The following is a 16425-nucleotide window of genomic DNA, read 5'->3' on the forward strand; positions in this document are numbered from 1 at the left end:
CTAGATGTGTTTTGGCTAGTTTGATGTGATCCAGATTGATTTATGAATTACTTTCAGTTTTAGATGTATGTAGGCTATTTGTTTTAGGTATGTATTACTATGAGTTTGATGTTCAGTTCAACAGTTTTACAGTTTGTACATTCTGTATAAGAGCCTGAGGTTGTTTGATACTCCTCACCACAGGTTGTTTTTCACAGGGTGAGGAGTATCGGTCGATTAATCTGCTGTTGTCTTTTGCCTGCTCCCAACTATGTGTATCAGAGAAATACAACCATTCTGAAAGGTTGCAGTGCACAGAGGTTTTAGATACATTTCTGGAGGACCAGTACCATTTATAGAGTAATGAGTAGAACATGAACCTCTCTCTCTCTTTCTCTCTCTCAGGCCTTGGAATATGCCAAGACCATAGCCAAACCCCATGTACAGTCTCAACCACAACAGAGACAGAAACATTGGTCCAAAGGCTTCACTGAGCACGCGTCTGACGTGGACGTCTCCCAGCTGGCCACACTGGACGTCCTTCGAAAACGGCACGAAGAAGAAAAGCAGGCAGTGGCTCTCTTCAGAAAAGTACATGCTGTCTGAGGCAAGGTGCACTTCCCATAAACAGCCATTATTCAAGGGGTAGGCCTGTAGTATCACATCATTCCCACATATGTTTTGCATTTTTTGAATAATAGTTAAGTAATATTAAAGATCTCTGTGAGACTGGCAGCATGAGCTAGCATCTGTGTTACTTTTAACGTTGTGTCACCGGGAGAGATTTGACAAGAAATGCATTAAATGACTAATTTCTAGTGTTTGTTTTAACCATTGATGCCTGAGATGTTTACAATGGTCATTTTGAATATTGGATTTGTTTCTGGAGCCATGAAGACAGATTACAAAAAGAGGAATTCACTTCTGAGATCCTACCATCTTGAGGTGTAGTTTAAAAAAGAAATGAGCAGTTTTTTTATGGACTCACACTATATCTACGATTTCCTTTTTGGAACTGGTGTCTATTGACTCTTAAAGGTACTGCAGTTTAAAGCGTTTGGCATTTGCTTTCCTCCTCAGCCGTAGCTACGGGCTCCTGCTTACATCTGAATAGGCTGCATTCACACCAAATCAGGGGTTGCAGCAAAATACCACTCTTTGCCTTTATTTGAATGTAGGTAGCGTGTTTGGGCTGCGGCGGTGGCTACCGCAGCAGATCAACAACAATCAAACCTCAGTGGCAAAAAGTTGAAAAAGAATCATCTTTTGAAAAAAGTAGTGGTCCATTAAAATGATTTGTGTCAATCAGATGTCATAAAATGGGCCAACTTTGAGCTCATGGCCTGATTTGGTGTGAATGCAATCTTCTTGGCATGTGTTGCAATGTTTGCATCACAACTTGTCTGCAGCGTACACTGGATTAAGTTTGAATACACTGGATTAAGTTTGAATAAAATGGTTGTAGCAGCCTGATAACACCAATGCTCCTGTCTGGCATGATCAGGCAGTGTTGTGCTTTCTTTGAGAAATCAAGTTTAATGACATTCTCTCACTGACTGTGCACCAGTCTGAAATAGCGACACTGTTGCACAATCCCAAATATAGCATTTTAATATTATCTTGATATTGACTTCTCTATACGCAAACATTTCTGTTTGCCTGAAGGAAAGGCCGAACAAGAAGTTACTCCATATTTGAGCTGGATGTCAGTGAAAATACATTTTAGGCACTCATTATTATTATTTGTCTAATGGGACAAACCCTTATCGATGTGGGATCGCTTTCGAATAGCAAGAAAGAAATGTGTGCAAGTCGTGTTTGAATTGAAGGGATCAGGTGAATAAAGACCCAGCTCCCCCCCCCCCCCTCTCCGCCCTCCCCCAAAAGAGCAGCATGCATTGCCTAATAGCAGAAATTAACCTTTGCACTGGGTACATCCAACTTGTTGCGCCTGAATTCTGAAGCAGGTTTAGTTCTAATCACTTCCTGTTGCTGTAATATATATATTTACACACAGTAATCATCCTATCACCTATTGTAAGCAGTAAAGTTTAGATTGTTAGTACTTATGCAATATTATCAGACATAACTGTATGTCTCAATAATCCGATATTTAACAGCGTCTCTCAGAAGGCCTTGAAGACCTACTGGCCTTAATGCAATGGAGTGTTTATAGGTCACACTAAGCCTTTTTCTTTTTTTATAATTCAGACCTCCTCCAACTATCCCACAGCACTGGCTAATGCCCACACTCTATTTGTCATTTCCCCCCATTTTGTTGTTTTGGCCACCTTATCAGTTGGTCTCCTCTCACCCCATTACACGCTGTTTAATTTAGAATATTGCACACGCCCTTTGTTGTCACCGTCTTCCCTTTACGGAGAAGGAAACCTGCCCAAATGAAGATGACACTTTGAAGCTCCCCTGATTTGCTCGCAGTCCCGCGTTTTGTAGCCTAACTCCTCCCCAACACAAAACACCCTCAAGCAGCTCATTTTACTAATTGAACCCTCAGATCATTATCAAAGCACTATTTACCTCTGTGCAATATTTTAATGAGATTATAGTCTCTATTTAACCCATCATGGACTCTTTGAAGCCCTGTGTTTTTAGTGTTAAGTCCTCAGATGCACGGTTGGAAACAAATGACCGAGCCCTTTTTAATTTAATGAGAAACGCCGCCTATCCAGATTGAGTCTCTTTGCTTCTTTTTTGAGTCCCATCTACTCATTTTTTTCCATTGAAATCCAGTTAATTGAAAGAGTCTCTCGCCGCTATATATGAAGGGGGCCTAATTAGCATCCCTTTCTGCCCATTGGGAAGCTAAGGCAAACGTGGAGGCTTTGATGTGAGAAGCACGCTTTCAGTAGGCGGCAGGCTTCCTGAAAATGAGCTGATGGCCCTGCTATTAGGTCCAAATGCAGATGCGTCCATGTGTTGCAAAACGCTTAATCTTTTAATTGATCACCTTCTGCATGGCCTGTTCTCCATGAAGACCTTTCCCCCACTGCATGTTAATCCCAATCACATTTTGAAGTTGAATTGCACGAAGGACGAGAAAGGATTGCATGTTGTTGTGCAATTGTCAGAGGTGCAGTTGTGGTCAAATAAAATAAATACATGCAATATAGGGCGGTTTATAGGATTGTTAAATGTGTGTATATGTGTCATCAAATTTATAACTTTACTACCCTTCTTGCCTGCATTATTATCAGTAATATTTGGACATTAAAGAATTGACAACAACATTCAGGAAGATTTATCTTTTTTCATGAATCTGCTTTTAACAGTTTTACTGTCTGTCTATGGGCCAGGGGTCAAATGTGGCAACATTGGATTTTATGTTAGTTGATATGCTGGATTTTCATTTAACAAGAATATTTAAAGAATATAGAAAGTAGATATCCTGCAGCATAACCATTGGTCAATTGCTTTGTCAGTGAATTAATAAAAAATAAAAACTGAAATGGTGCAAAAGCACCATATTGATTAAAACACTATACTTACAATACGGCACTGCTGCAGAAAAGTCAAGATCCAATTTATAATATTACCAGATTACACTAACAAAACATCTTTAGAATGTCCACTGACAAGGAAATGCCAACATGTGCATACACATATATTTAATCTTTTTCTTGGATTGATTTTTTGGTTGCTGTTTTGTTCCATTTGTTCCATAAACAATACTCAGAATATTATGTCTTAACATGATAAAAATGAAATCAGTAACATGTTGGACTCCTGCTTATTTAAAAATAATAATAACATTTAAATCTCAATGCAATATTTCCTTGGGCACATTCTGCATTTAACAACCATATTTATGTTGGCACAACAAATATATTTAATGTGGATATGCTTGAACTATAATGCATTTTAATTTATTTTCCTAATTAAATTATCATATTGTGCAATTTGTTTAAGTTCATCTGTATTATCTCATTGAATTGTTAACAGTAACCATAATTCAAAATAAATGAGAAAATCATTTTTATAAAACACAAAGGCTATAATTTCCATGAATGCTGCCTTGTATGGCCAAACATGTGTCATTATATGAATTTTTTCAGAAACAGTTTACTAGCAGAAACACATCGCTGAAATAAGCAGAAGTGCGCAAAGTATACTGCGCCACTAGAAATCATTTATTCTGAAAAAATGACCCTTTTTTGTTGGTGGTCCGGATATGTACTAAAGGGTTTTTTCCATCTGCTGACGGTCGTCATGATGGATTTTCTTGATCGAAGTTCATCCATCAAGCCTTTACCACTATGGCGCGTTATTGCATGCATTGCCCACGTGCTTTATGAAGTAGACATCCTGCTGCTGCTGTTGCTCAATTTCATTCTGAACTGAGCGTCATTGAACTAGACACATCCTTGTCGGATACTTGAGGTAAATGAACCCAGATCCTGCAGAGGCGTATACTGTGAGGAACACACACGGTAATCTTATTCCCCTCGCGGTGGACAGCTGCGGACTGGGATGTCTGTCTGTGTTAGTGGGGTAGAGCGCAGCGGGCTCGCGTTCAGATGGAGCTCCACGCGGCGGAGGCCGTTTCTTCGCAAAGAGCCGCCATGAGCCGCACTGTACTGCGCCGTTTGACCATGGCACCAGGACCACCTGCACACGTGCAGCTCCAAAAACAAGACTGCGTTCACATTGATGCAGAACAATAACCGCAAACATAATCCATTCGGATCGCTAGTTATTTTTTTCTTCTTTTTCAAAGTAATCCCTCCCATGCAGGTTGAATTTTTTTTTTATACATTAGACACAATTATGCTTTAAAAATAAATAAATGGATAACAAAACAAACGGAGCCAACCGATTAAATGATATACTATATATATATTTACAGACAAATATGAATGCCAGTCATTGAAGTGTCTTCGACCAAAACTTCATTTACAAAACGTTCCACAATATGGTAAAACGGCAAAATAAATATAAAAATTACACTAACTAAAATAAAAGAGATGACCATAAAAAAAGAAAGCATAGGATATTTCATTTGAGATAAAAGTGCAAAAAGATGGGGTAGAGTGATGCGTTCATGGTACAAAGCAAAGAGCTGTTCCATTTGCCGATTTATAATGATCTGTACACAGTTGTCGTCTATAAATAAAAAAACTAGGTGACATGTCAAAATAAACGTCTAGATTTTAGTGATAATATTTCGCTCATATAATAAAAGCGTAAATTATATTATGTCTCTTGTCAGACGTAACAACACGAAAATTCTCATAGAGGAAATGGGGCAAATGTTTAAAATCAATGGGCCCACTTTGCATGTTTAAATAAATGTTAACATTGTATTGTAAAGTCTGTTGCCCCTTCATTTTGAAAACAGTAATCGGCGATATATTTGTAATAGAAAGGGAAAGGGCCAGAGTTACTTATGTACAGTGCATTTCTAGTAGCTGCTGATGAAACAACTCTGCAGCCTACTATAGTAGATGATCCGGGGAGCAAATGTCCTCCTCGATGTCCACATCGTCGTCATTTTCCTCCAGCAGGTACGAGTCCGGCTCCAGTCCGCGTTTCAGCTCCTCCGCGCTCTTCTCGTTCAGCTCGCTCTCGCTGGAGTTCTCCGCGGACCGGTCCAGCTCCCCGGGCGTCTTCCGCTCGTCCTGCGCTTTCCTCAGCTGCTTCTTGTGCTTCATCCGCCGGTTCTGGAACCACGTTTTAACCTGCACGGGAGGAAGTGACAGTGAATTATATATCCTACACGCACATTATAATGATCTGTGAGATCCCCAAATTCAGATCTAGAATTGGTTAATTCAACAAAATGTATTTGAAAAACCCAACATCTCAAATCACAAATTTGCCTCAGTGGGCTTTACAATCTGTAGAGAATTAGAAATATCATATATTCATGACATCTATTGTTTCTGTCCATCCGGGGAGAGAGAACCTCCTCTGTTGCTTTCCTGAAGGTTTCTTCCTTTTTCCCCGTGAAAGGGTTTATTTTTTTAATTTTGGGGGAGTTTTTCCTGATCCGATGTGAGGTCCTGGGACAGGGATGTCTATGTATACAAATTGTAAAGCACTCTGAGGCAAATTTGTAATTTGTGATATTGTGCTGTATGAAATAAACCTAATAAAATTAAATATTCCCATTATATATCATTTATTTGTATTAAAATAAACTTCAGACTCAATTACACATAAACAGCAATTCTTAATGAGTGAAATCGCCTCATTTACAGGCAATATTCACTGTCTTATAACAGCCTGTAGCCTCCATGCCTATAGCTTCATATTAACAGATGTTTGCCGATGTCTGCATTTGTATTGATTATTGCTTTGTTGGGTCGCAGCTCTTCTTTGGGCCATGACGCGTAAATATTTAACGAATAAACAAAAAGGCCACTTTCAGAAACACGCTGCATCCCTGCATCTCCTGGCTTGCACAGCGGCTGCTTTCAGGTGTGTGTATGTATTTGTGTACGTGTGTATTTGTGTGTGTGTACCTGTGTCTCGGACAGACTGAGCGCCGTGGCCAGCTCCACTCTCTCCGGCGTGGACAGGTACCGCTGGATTTCGAATCTCTTCTCCAGGCCAGACAGCTGCGAGTCGGAGAAAACCGTCCGGGCCTTCCGGCGTCTGCAGTGCTTCCCCGGTAACTCTGCGTGGTGCTGGAACAGGGCCGGCATCTGCATGCCTACAGATGGTAGGGACCAGTGATTAGACATTCTCACTGTGCAACAACAACAACACAACCCCCCCCCCCCCCCCCCATGTCTGAGAAACTACAACTGAATTACAGAATAATTAGAGCAGCAATGATTACCCGTTGGGCTTAAATTAAGATGACAATAATATACATTTAAATGCAGTATGAATAACGTATTCATTATATAAAAAAAGAGGAACTGAAAAGTTATTGTTATTTCCGCAGAGTTCATTCCCACCTGCATTGTGGATGCTAAATGATTCATTTACACCGGTGTAACACTGCCAATGTCGTTATTTCCTCCTCACGAGTGGGAATAAGGTCATGTAAATGAGTTGACATGACTTTTCATTTTGACTAATGTCATACAGCGTTTATAGGATATTCTCCATCAGACTGGCCCTTTTGTACATGATCCGACAGAAGTTTCCCTTATCCTCCAGGCCTCTCTCTCTCTCTCTCTCTCTCTCTCTCTCTCTCTCTCTCTCTCTCTCTCTCTCTCTCTCTCTCTCTCTCTCACCCTCACCTCAAGTCCCCCTCGTGCTTACCAGAAGTGAAGAAGTACTGGTGGTGCTCTGGCTTGTGGAGAGGATGGTGCGGATGTGGCGCCAGGATCGGGGTTGGCATCAGCGGGTATCCATACTCCAGGAGGGGCATGCGGGAGGCCAGGGAGCCGCAGAACGGCGAGGGGAAGACCTCTCTCAGCGGCTTGGGTTTGTGCAATAAGATGTCCTCAATGAAAAACGACGTGGACCTCTGCGTGGGCGCCGCCGATACGTAGTTCATGCTCATGGTGCTGGTTTGGGTTCGTTGTGTCCCTGTCTTTAAACCTGCAGCATGTGCCTCTTCTCCCCCAGTCTCCCAGGCTTAAATGCAGTCCCTTTGATCAGTGGACCACTGTACGCTGGGCATGGCAGAGATATCAGAGGGCGGGCACACTTCCAACAAGCATTTATTCAGACAGATAGCGGATTGGGGAAATTGATTTACGCGTCAGCCAATTAGAACTGTGGACGGGCGGAGGGGAGATGTAAGGGCCCGCTCTTCGTTCTGATTGGCTGAGACGCGCCCGGAGCTGGTGGAGAGAAAAAAAGAAAGAAAAGGCAAACAAGAGTCCAGAAATGCCGCGCACCTGTGACCGCAGCATCACAGTTAATTTGAATAGCAACTAAAAATCCATCCAAGAAAATAACCACTCATAGCGGTGCTTATGTGGTTGCCTGGCAACCATGCTGTTTTTGCCAGGTTCGCGAGCACAAATGGCCTTGTGGAAGAATTATTCTTTATTCAGCCCACGAAACAAAATTATTACTAACTGTGAATTATGAGATGTAGCTACTTGTATAATGATGATTATTACATATTTATGGACTATAGTAATGTCGTAGTGTATAGTAATTTAAAAGGCTTAGTGAACGTGATCTGTCTATTTCCTTTAAATGAATATCATTCTGAAGGATTCTCTCTTTTTTTCTCTTTTTAATAGATGACCGGAGGAAATAAACAAAGGAACCACGTTCAGAAACACACACTTTGCTCCCGTGAAAACATGATGAATACATGAATGATGATTTGAGATGAGCGGTTCCTCGTGGAATCTGCAGTATGTGTTCACTAAGTTTCTAACAGGATGGTTTAGTTGTTGGCGCTCGCCATGGTGCTGAAACCCGCGTGTTGGTGGTTCCATGGGGTCGATGTTTTATTTTATTGGGAGGGACATCTAGTTTCCATTTTAATCCTATGACTTCAATACACACATTTATATTATTCCTGTTTGAAAGATTTGAATGCATATAATTCGTCTTTGGCAAGTTCAGCAGTGAGTTCAAAGTGACTCTCCTATTGAAAAATATATTTTTTAATATATGGGGAAATACATTCATGACATGAAGTGGCCTTATTGCGTTTTTATAGGTGGCTTGTAAAACGCCTTCACCGTCATTTATATTTCATATTTGTGTATATTTCCCATGGCACCATGTGTTTCTAATATCCCATGGAACTGAACTATTATTCCAATATTTCTATAATGACTGTCTGGTCATGCAGCTGTGCTTTTAAAACGTAACTTTATATATTTATTATGTTGAAAGTTGAACATGCGACCACATGTGTTTTTAATATGCTCTGGTAACTTCTGAACTCTTCGCCAATGTTATGGTTTTTGAATGGAATCGTTTGGTCTGTGTCGCAGGAGGAGTGTACCCCTACAGGTCCGTCTAATTCCGCCCAAATTGGCTGTAATTGTCGGTATTAAAATCTGGGAGAGTACAAGTGCCGCTCCTGTGCCCATTTGTGAAAGAAAGCGCAGCGCTATAATTTGTTGATATGGTGTTGTCATCACATTTCCAATTAGGCCGGTTAATGTGAAAGTGTCTTAATGTAGGCAGAATTCACGCTGCAATGCTATTAGGCAATTAAGGGAGATGTAAAAGCGGAAGTTGTAATCCTGGGGCTGGAGGACAGGATTTCTATTTGATCAGATGGAGGGAGAACAAATTAATTACTGTCTCCCAGTTGCGGTGGAAAAGTGCTGCTCCGCTGCATTAGTTTGCATAGGTTTGTGTTAAATGGGCACATGCGCTCAATATTAAAATGAGCATTGTTGGATGGTTTCAAATCAAACGCAGTTTGTCATGCAGGTGCATGCGGACTGTAAGCTCTAAAACCACTGTAATCTTTCATCTGATAATAGGTCGGAATGGTAATTCGGAAAACCCATAATCTTTTGTGAATAGACAAAACCAAATAAGAAATCTATTTTGTTTTTCTATCATAAGCAGCAGAAAAGAAACGCGCCTTTAAAGACATGGCCAACGCAGATGGAGGGATCCTGCCGCACCTGCTGTGCGTCAACCCCTCTTTGGAGCGCACCGGGATAACAAGTTGCTTTTCGGAGGAAATTAGAAAGTAAATGAAACAAATGGCGATGACATCGTCTTAAGGATCCGTTCTTAAAGCGAGGTTAAGCGGATTGATGTGGCCATTTTATTAAGTAAAAATGTGAGCCGGTCAGGCAGTGCGTCACTCCGTTAAGTGGCACGTTTTTCTATAAGAGGTGTGCAGCAGTGCATTTCTATAAGAGGTGTGCAGCAGTGCATTTCTATAAGAGGTGTGCAGCAGTGAATTTCTATAAGAGGTGTGCAGCAGTGAATTCTCTGAACTGGTCCTACTGGCGGTGCTGGAGACGGGATGTGGAGGAACATTCAGTCCGCATAGACCCTTCATGGTCCTTTCACCCCATATATGTATATTATATACCCTTTGGTTGGGTCTAATGCTTGCCCATACTTACAACAATTGAATGGTTTATGGTTTAAAATATCTCATATTGAAAATATTAAAAACATATTTTATATTTTCAATATGAGATATTTTATAATAATTATTTCTAAATATTATTATTTAATAATAATGTAAAATGTACAATGTCAGTTGGATGCACTTCAAACGCACTCTCCAGAATTGCAAGGTAATAATGGATGACAATAGTTTTCATATAAATTGCCTTCTTTGTGTGAATCTTGCAACAATCTTTTTGAAAAGTGTTTGGAAAAAATTAATTAAAGTATATAAATATAATGCGCTATATGGTCAAATGTAGTTATATGCACACATAAACATTCATCATACTTTATAACAATAATAATATTGTGGACAAATAATAAGACATTATATATAGTATATAAAGTATCATAATACAGTTGATCATAATATATGTAATCCATTACAATCACTGTTATAATGCATTATAGTGCAAGGACCACACACACAACATTTCCCTGAGTGACTAAAAATTCTGAAGTATTCTGATACTTGACCTTATTAGTCACTCTACAATGCTGTATTATGTGTTTTTTATGATATAAATAGTTCAAACGCATTATGTCTGAGTGATTAAAAAAAATACAGTAATCATAAAGCTAAGGGCGGGAGTCTGAAGGTGACCCTTACATGCAGCTGGCCAACCACCATAACAATGCAACCAAACTGTAGAGGCATATTGCGGATTAGTAAATCTCGCAGACTTAAAGTGAGCAAAATATGCACAGTGTCTGTGGATGAAAACCAAGAGTCATATTCTCCCCAATCGTTTTATTGGAATCATTTAAACTTTGATTGTTCATGTTCCAGAGGTAAGCTCTGCTTCTGAAGGTAAGAACACATCACACAGCCTTGATGCACCTCTTATGATCAAATGGCTTATTTCTGGATGATGGTTTCAGTCTTCTAATGAGAGTTAGTGCTCCTGGGGCATTCATGCATCCGATAGGCACACAAATAGAATATACCTGAAAAGAAAAGGAGAGGGCAGGTCTTTGTTATCCAGCAGAAAAATAACCTTTGTGTGTGATTTAGAGAATATATTGCAACATACATGCTTATTCGTTTTTTATGTCACAATTATGTGTGATTTGTGTCATTATTCTTTTGGCCATGTAAAGTGACATTCTGAGAAAACTGCATTTGTTGTTCTTTATTTTTTTTGTATGCGAGTCGAAAGAACTTCTTCGTTTTCATATTGTCATCAACACATATTTATGGTCCTTCCTTATTAGTGACTATAGATTTTTTCAGATGTTCTTGGCCTCAGTAAAACAGTGTGAAACATCATGGTATTCTCAGCATATGGATGCGTTTTACCTCTAAACCATTTTCATATTCAGTATAGTGAAAGGCTTGCTGAACAGCAGGGTCTGCACAGCATGGTGGGGGATTCAGAGATGAGCACTTACTACAAGCATCACTTACTGATAATGTCCCATCATTGATTCAGCTGGGTTTCTGCTCAGGAAGTGAGTTGTTGCATTATCTGATATGAGCTAGTCTCTGTAGTTGTTGTTGTTGTCTTTATTACAAATGCAGTATGAATATAGCATGCAGGTTCTATTTGAGGCCTTTACTATACGGAGGTGAAAACAATTGGATCTGCTATCCACATTGAATTGTCAAAAGGTATGCATGATTAAATGTCAAATTACTCCTAAATCTAAAAAATATTTTTAGATTGTTTTTTGGCATGACTTCATAAAACATGTCCTGCAAGCGGATGTTTCATCTACACCTCACGGAGGGCACTGTTTGTTATCTAGGAAGTCTCTCAGGAAGTTAACATTGAGCAGAAAGTGACCACAGCAACATTTCGCAGGCTTTTAAAGAGAAGACGCCATATGTGGAACTGACACAGGTGGCAGTGCTGTGAAAGAGAGGAAACATAATGCAGGTCGGTCGTTGGGTTTTCATGTTTACCTGAAAAAAAGGTGAGCACCACTGACACCCAGCCAATGATGTAGGACCAGGAGAACCTCCAGTTTCCATAGCGTTTCCCATAGTAGTTAATAGTCACACCAGTGTACACCGTCATTGCTAGAAACACTAAAAAGCCTGGGCAGGATACAAAGAAAAAGTGACATGTAAAGAAATGTTTGTAGAAATGGGCAACCAGCTGCTTATGGAATATTTCAGTTTTAAAAAATCAATACAATTATGCTTTTTAAAGGTATTTCATCTGTGACCATGGATTGATAAATTAAGGTCAAATCAATTGCAAATTACAGCTTTAAACCAAACCAACAAGTAGAAAAACAATACAAAAAAGTTGAACTTACATGAGATGAAAAACAATATGCCTGCAGCAAAGGTTTTGTCAAACCTGTCGAAGGAGGAGTAATGGATGAAGGCCATAATGCCAATGATAATGCCGATGAAACAGGCCAAAATAGAGAGGATCATGAGGGCACGGGTGGCGTCTAAGTGGGCTGTGGACAAGGTCAAATGTCAATGGAAGTCAGAGGTGGGGTCATGCAAGTCAACAGAGGTGACTGATGTGAGGTGTGACCCAGTTGGCCATGTTAACACCCCGCTATGAAGAAGAAGGGTAATGATCTTTGAGAAAAAATAGACTTCATTTTATTCATGCTTAAATCTATTAATCAGGTCTTTAACAGAAAAGATCGACCACATCATAAACTCATACACTACAGAATTAAGTTGCTGTTTGGGAGGCAGAGGCAGTTATTTAATGGATTAATTTCTTTTGACACTAAATAAAGTATCACCATCACCAAATCATTACCATAATATAACCTTTCTTTAAAATATCAAAGCATCACACCATTTTATTTGTTTTTCAACAACTGCATATTCTCTTTGTTATTCAGTGTGCTGTAATGACAAATATAACCCTCATTTCTCTTGTATTTAATATGAAAATGCTATGTGTTTGTGACACCAATATCTCATATATGACTGACATCCAGTGAAAAGGGCAAGCGATAAGAAATCCATATGTGCCTTCTAAAAACTGAAAAATAAGTCTTATTTCTCCCATTTTAGTCTCAATTATACAGCAAGTATAAGCTAAACTACACTTCCAAATTCAAATTAGAAATGAAAGTGTTTTGATTGCCAGTATGCTGAATGGTTGACATAGTTACTGCTAGTCATGGTACGATAGGAAATTTCCTGTCATATTTTTCTGCTAAAAATATTTGCGATTCACGATAGATCAACGTATTTAAAAATGGCACAAAATTACATTTATTTCCTTTATCAGGAGTTTGTAAACTTATAGTGCCTAGAAATACACAAATCAACCGATCAGAACATGGTCCCAAGAGGGTCACGTTTTGGTTTACATTACATAAGCCTACCAAATGCTGTATATCTGTCAAACCTACTGCTTTGTCGAATTTAGTCAAATTCTCCCCAGAAGTTCATTGGTCGTTTTCTTCTAAACAAACAATGTTTCTGATTTTCCAGTCATCTCCATGATGCCTCCGTGTTCACGCTTACCGATGTTGTCGTTGTGTGGGAAGCATTTGCCCGGCGTACAGTAGCGCCACAGGCCCTGGTGCATGTAGTTGCTGGACTGCCGATACTGCATCCAGTAATCGGTTGCTGTGGAAACGATCAGGAGGATGTTCCCCACTCCTGCACAGAACAAACCTCCACCCATAAAGCTGTACATCCTGCACCTGCACACACACACGCGCACACACACACACACATAGAGAGGAACATAAGGTCACTTAGCATCAGTGGTCAGCGGCTGGGCCCCCGCCTCCCTCTCCCACACACAGACACACACACACACACACACACACACACACTTCAGGGAGAGAAGCTCTAAGTGTCAGTAATTGCGTTGTAATGAACATATTATTTCCAATAGATTGAGCTGCGGGATCGCCCGTGTGTGTGCTCCACTTTGTTCTCCAGGAGATCAGTCAGTGAATGCACCCCAGGGCACATACACACGCACACACACACACACACACACACACACACACACACACACACACACACACACACACACACACACACACACACACACACACACACACACACACACACACACACACACACACACACACACACACACACACACACACACACACACACACACACACACACACACACACACACACACACACACACACACACACACACACACACACACACACACACAAACACACGCCAGTCCAGCGACGCTTTGATACTTGATACATCTATTGCTCATTGTTCCACCTGAATGCAATAACCTGGAGCCATCCTCTCCTTCTCATAGAGTACTGTCATGGATTTATTTGATTGTATTTTTTGGGAGGGGGGAGGTGGATAGATAGATAGATCTTGTTATGTTTGGAATCTGAACGTGATGCTCGTAGAAGAACTCTGTATTTCCGCAGGATGCAATTTCCCTCTGAGCAGAGTCAGTACAGGAGCTGTCTTAGTCCAAAGCAGAGCACATAATAATGTTATCCATTTGATCCCCACCACATAAAAAATAAATGAAAATGGAGATGTCAATGTTGAACATATCTAAATCTAATTTCATGATTTTTTAGGAAGTCATTTCCTCCCAGCCAGGTTAAACTCCTCTTAGTGAAGAGAATTTCCTTTTAATTTAGAGAGATGCCTTGTGACTTGCACTGACCTTGAGGTTACCTCTCAATCACGTCACTCTGCCTTTCCCCAGAAATTCTTAAACTCTCACTTCAAATGTCTTATATTCCCGTAAAACATCTGAGACAATGGACCCACCGAGAAAAAGAAAATAAGACTAAATAAAGGTTCACATTCATCTATCTCTATCCTTCCCCACTTGTTGGCCTTAGTTGTTGCTTTTTATTCGCTTCATGAACAGTGTCTGATATCTGAACATTTGTTCCTCTCCATGGGGGTCTAAAGACATTTAAAGAGACACAAAAACCGATGTGTGCATTCTCTGATTCAGCAAAGACTAATATTAACAATGCTCCCTGGAGCTCCTGCAGCTGCAGCTGTGTCTCCACATGATGGAACATAGCAGAGAGAAATATAAAGAAAAACACAAATAACTAAGTGAACTATTGGACCAAGCTCAGTGTTGACTTACCTTAATCAATGCCTTTTATGAAGATGTTTATGAAGACAGGGTTACCTGACAAAATACAACAAGATCCTATAATGCCAAGACACGCAGATTTCCAGCAGGCCAATAGCTAGCGCTTGAAAGGCAGAATAGGGAGAAACTGGGGCTGCAACAAACACAACGCTCAGACAAGAGGCCTGAAACTGGCCAATCAGCACGCACCAGTTAGTCTGGGAATCTGCTGAAAAAACAGAAATGGCTAAAGCTTGGCCAGCTGAAGTAATACTGATGACTTCATGGTTTTGATTGAAAGTAGAGGGCTAGCTGGCTATAGTGGAGGCCAGGCCAGGCATTAAATCAGCTTCTGAGTTCTGTATAATTTTTAAGGCACACTATGTCACCCCGTTTCAAAGTGTCAGTGTTGGAACTATTTCACTTGATGAGTACACTATACAAATAGAGGGCTTTTGTACATTTGCGACAATTCACTTGAGTTAAGCTTTCAATGAACATGTGTTACATAATATTATCACATTCATGTCATATAGAGCATGGAGAGAGAGAAACACACAATCAATGAAACACACAATCAATGTCAAATGTTGAGACAGCAGATTGATGGAGATTCTTTTTGCAGCTGATTGTATATCAGCAGGATGTCAGTTACAATATTTATGTACAGTGTAAATGCAGTGCTCTGATCCCAGTAAGATGCTCCATGTCACACAAGATGATTTAAATGACCAACAGCCAACAACCAAATGCTGCAACATTTTAACTTGTCATTATGTTGCTATCATTTCAGTAATCACAAATAGTTATTTCCAGCTAAAGAATTTTGATTAGCAAATTCTTTTTAAATTTCTATTAGATCAATATGTTTCTATTTGATCAATATGTAACAATGGCCAACTGAATAGCGTGCGCTGATCCCAGTTCAGTTCGGTTCCATAGCAGTATAACAGTATTACATGTTGAGAAGCACTGAGGATGCAGAAGTCATCTTATTTGGCTTTCCTGGTGAATAATCATTCAGTCATTTCCTCTGCATGTCTGCAGAGCATAAGTGTGTCGACAGTTCTGTTCAGCAAGTGAGTTTGTGCTTTACATTTCCACCCAGTTGGATTCCGTATTTTATTTCTAAGAAAAGTATGAAACTAAGAGACACTCAAAGGTAAACATAATTAAAAGCATATCCATATACTCCTGAAAAAAACGTAAGAAATACATGCGAAATGGTGCACATGTCGAAACATTGGGATCCACGTCATATCTGGACCTTAAATACTCACACAAAATACATTTGGATCAAAGATGTTTGAATGAAAACTGTCTTTCACCACTTCCAGGACCTTGTACATACGAACAGGGCAGTCTGCAAGTGATACAACTATTTGGGTTAAAG

At 40.0% G+C, this 16425-nt stretch overlaps 3 protein-coding genes across 4 annotated transcripts in view; 1 reads left to right on the forward strand and 2 right to left on the reverse strand.

Annotated features, from left to right (window-relative positions):
- jhy (junctional cadherin complex regulator) overlaps positions 1-3231 on the forward strand; it is a 28620-nt gene extending 25389 nt beyond the window's left edge. For both annotated transcript variants that reach the window (XM_056411888.1, XM_056411889.1), the window contains one exon: positions 385-3231. In XM_056411888.1, coding sequence (XP_056267863.1) covers positions 385-585 — 201 coding nt within the window. In that variant the 3' untranslated portion in view covers positions 586-3231. The remainder of the gene's footprint in view (positions 1-384) is intronic.
- A 2201-nt stretch (positions 3232-5432) lies between these two features.
- Positions 5433-7456, reverse strand: bsx (brain-specific homeobox). The gene is made up of 3 exons (XM_056411894.1): positions 7213-7456; positions 6462-6652; positions 5433-5675 (listed from the first exon to the last, which is right to left on the reverse strand). The coding sequence occupies exons 1-3, from the start codon at positions 7454-7456 to the stop codon at positions 5433-5435; spliced, it is 678 nt and encodes a 225-aa protein (XP_056267869.1).
- A 3302-nt stretch (positions 7457-10758) lies between these two features.
- lim2.1 (lens intrinsic membrane protein 2.1) lies at positions 10759-15114 on the reverse strand. The gene is made up of 5 exons (XM_056411468.1): positions 15045-15114; positions 13460-13641; positions 12274-12423; positions 11915-12049; positions 10759-10956 (listed from the first exon to the last, which is right to left on the reverse strand). The coding sequence occupies exons 2-5, from the start codon at positions 13632-13634 to the stop codon at positions 10895-10897; spliced, it is 522 nt and encodes a 173-aa protein (XP_056267443.1). The 5' UTR covers positions 13635-13641; positions 15045-15114; the 3' UTR covers positions 10759-10894.
- Between the last annotated feature and the right edge of the window lie 1311 nt (positions 15115-16425).

This window comes from Pseudoliparis swirei, chromosome 3 (genome assembly GCF_029220125.1).
Source record: "Pseudoliparis swirei isolate HS2019 ecotype Mariana Trench chromosome 3, NWPU_hadal_v1, whole genome shotgun sequence".
In the NCBI taxonomy this organism is placed as follows: Eukaryota; Metazoa; Chordata; class Actinopteri; order Perciformes; family Liparidae; genus Pseudoliparis; species Pseudoliparis swirei.

Bases quoted from the DNA above. Each gene is read 5' to 3' on its own strand.
- bsx (XM_056411894.1), bottom strand. From the start codon at position 7,456: ATGAGCATGAACTACGTATCGGCGGCGCCCACGCAGAGGTCCACGTCG. The intron at 6,653-7,212 runs GTAAGCACGAGG...TACCATCTGTAG, and splicing joins CCAGTACTTCTTCACTTCTG to GCATGCAGATGCCGGCCCTG. The intron at 5,676-6,461 runs GTACACACACAC...CCTCCCGTGCAG, and splicing joins TCAGTCTGTCCGAGACACAG to GTTAAAACGTGGTTCCAGAA.
- lim2.1 (XM_056411468.1), bottom strand. From the start codon at position 13,634: ATGTACAGCTTTATGGGTGGAGGTTTGTTCTGTGCAGGAGTGGGGAAC. The intron at 12,424-13,459 runs GTAAGCGTGAAC...CCTTGTCCACAG, and splicing joins CCCACACAACGACAACATCG to CCCACTTAGACGCCACCCGT. The intron at 10,957-11,914 runs GTAAACATGAAA...TTTTCTTTTCAG, and splicing joins GGTGCTCACCTTTTTTTCAG to GTATATTCTATTTGTGTGCC.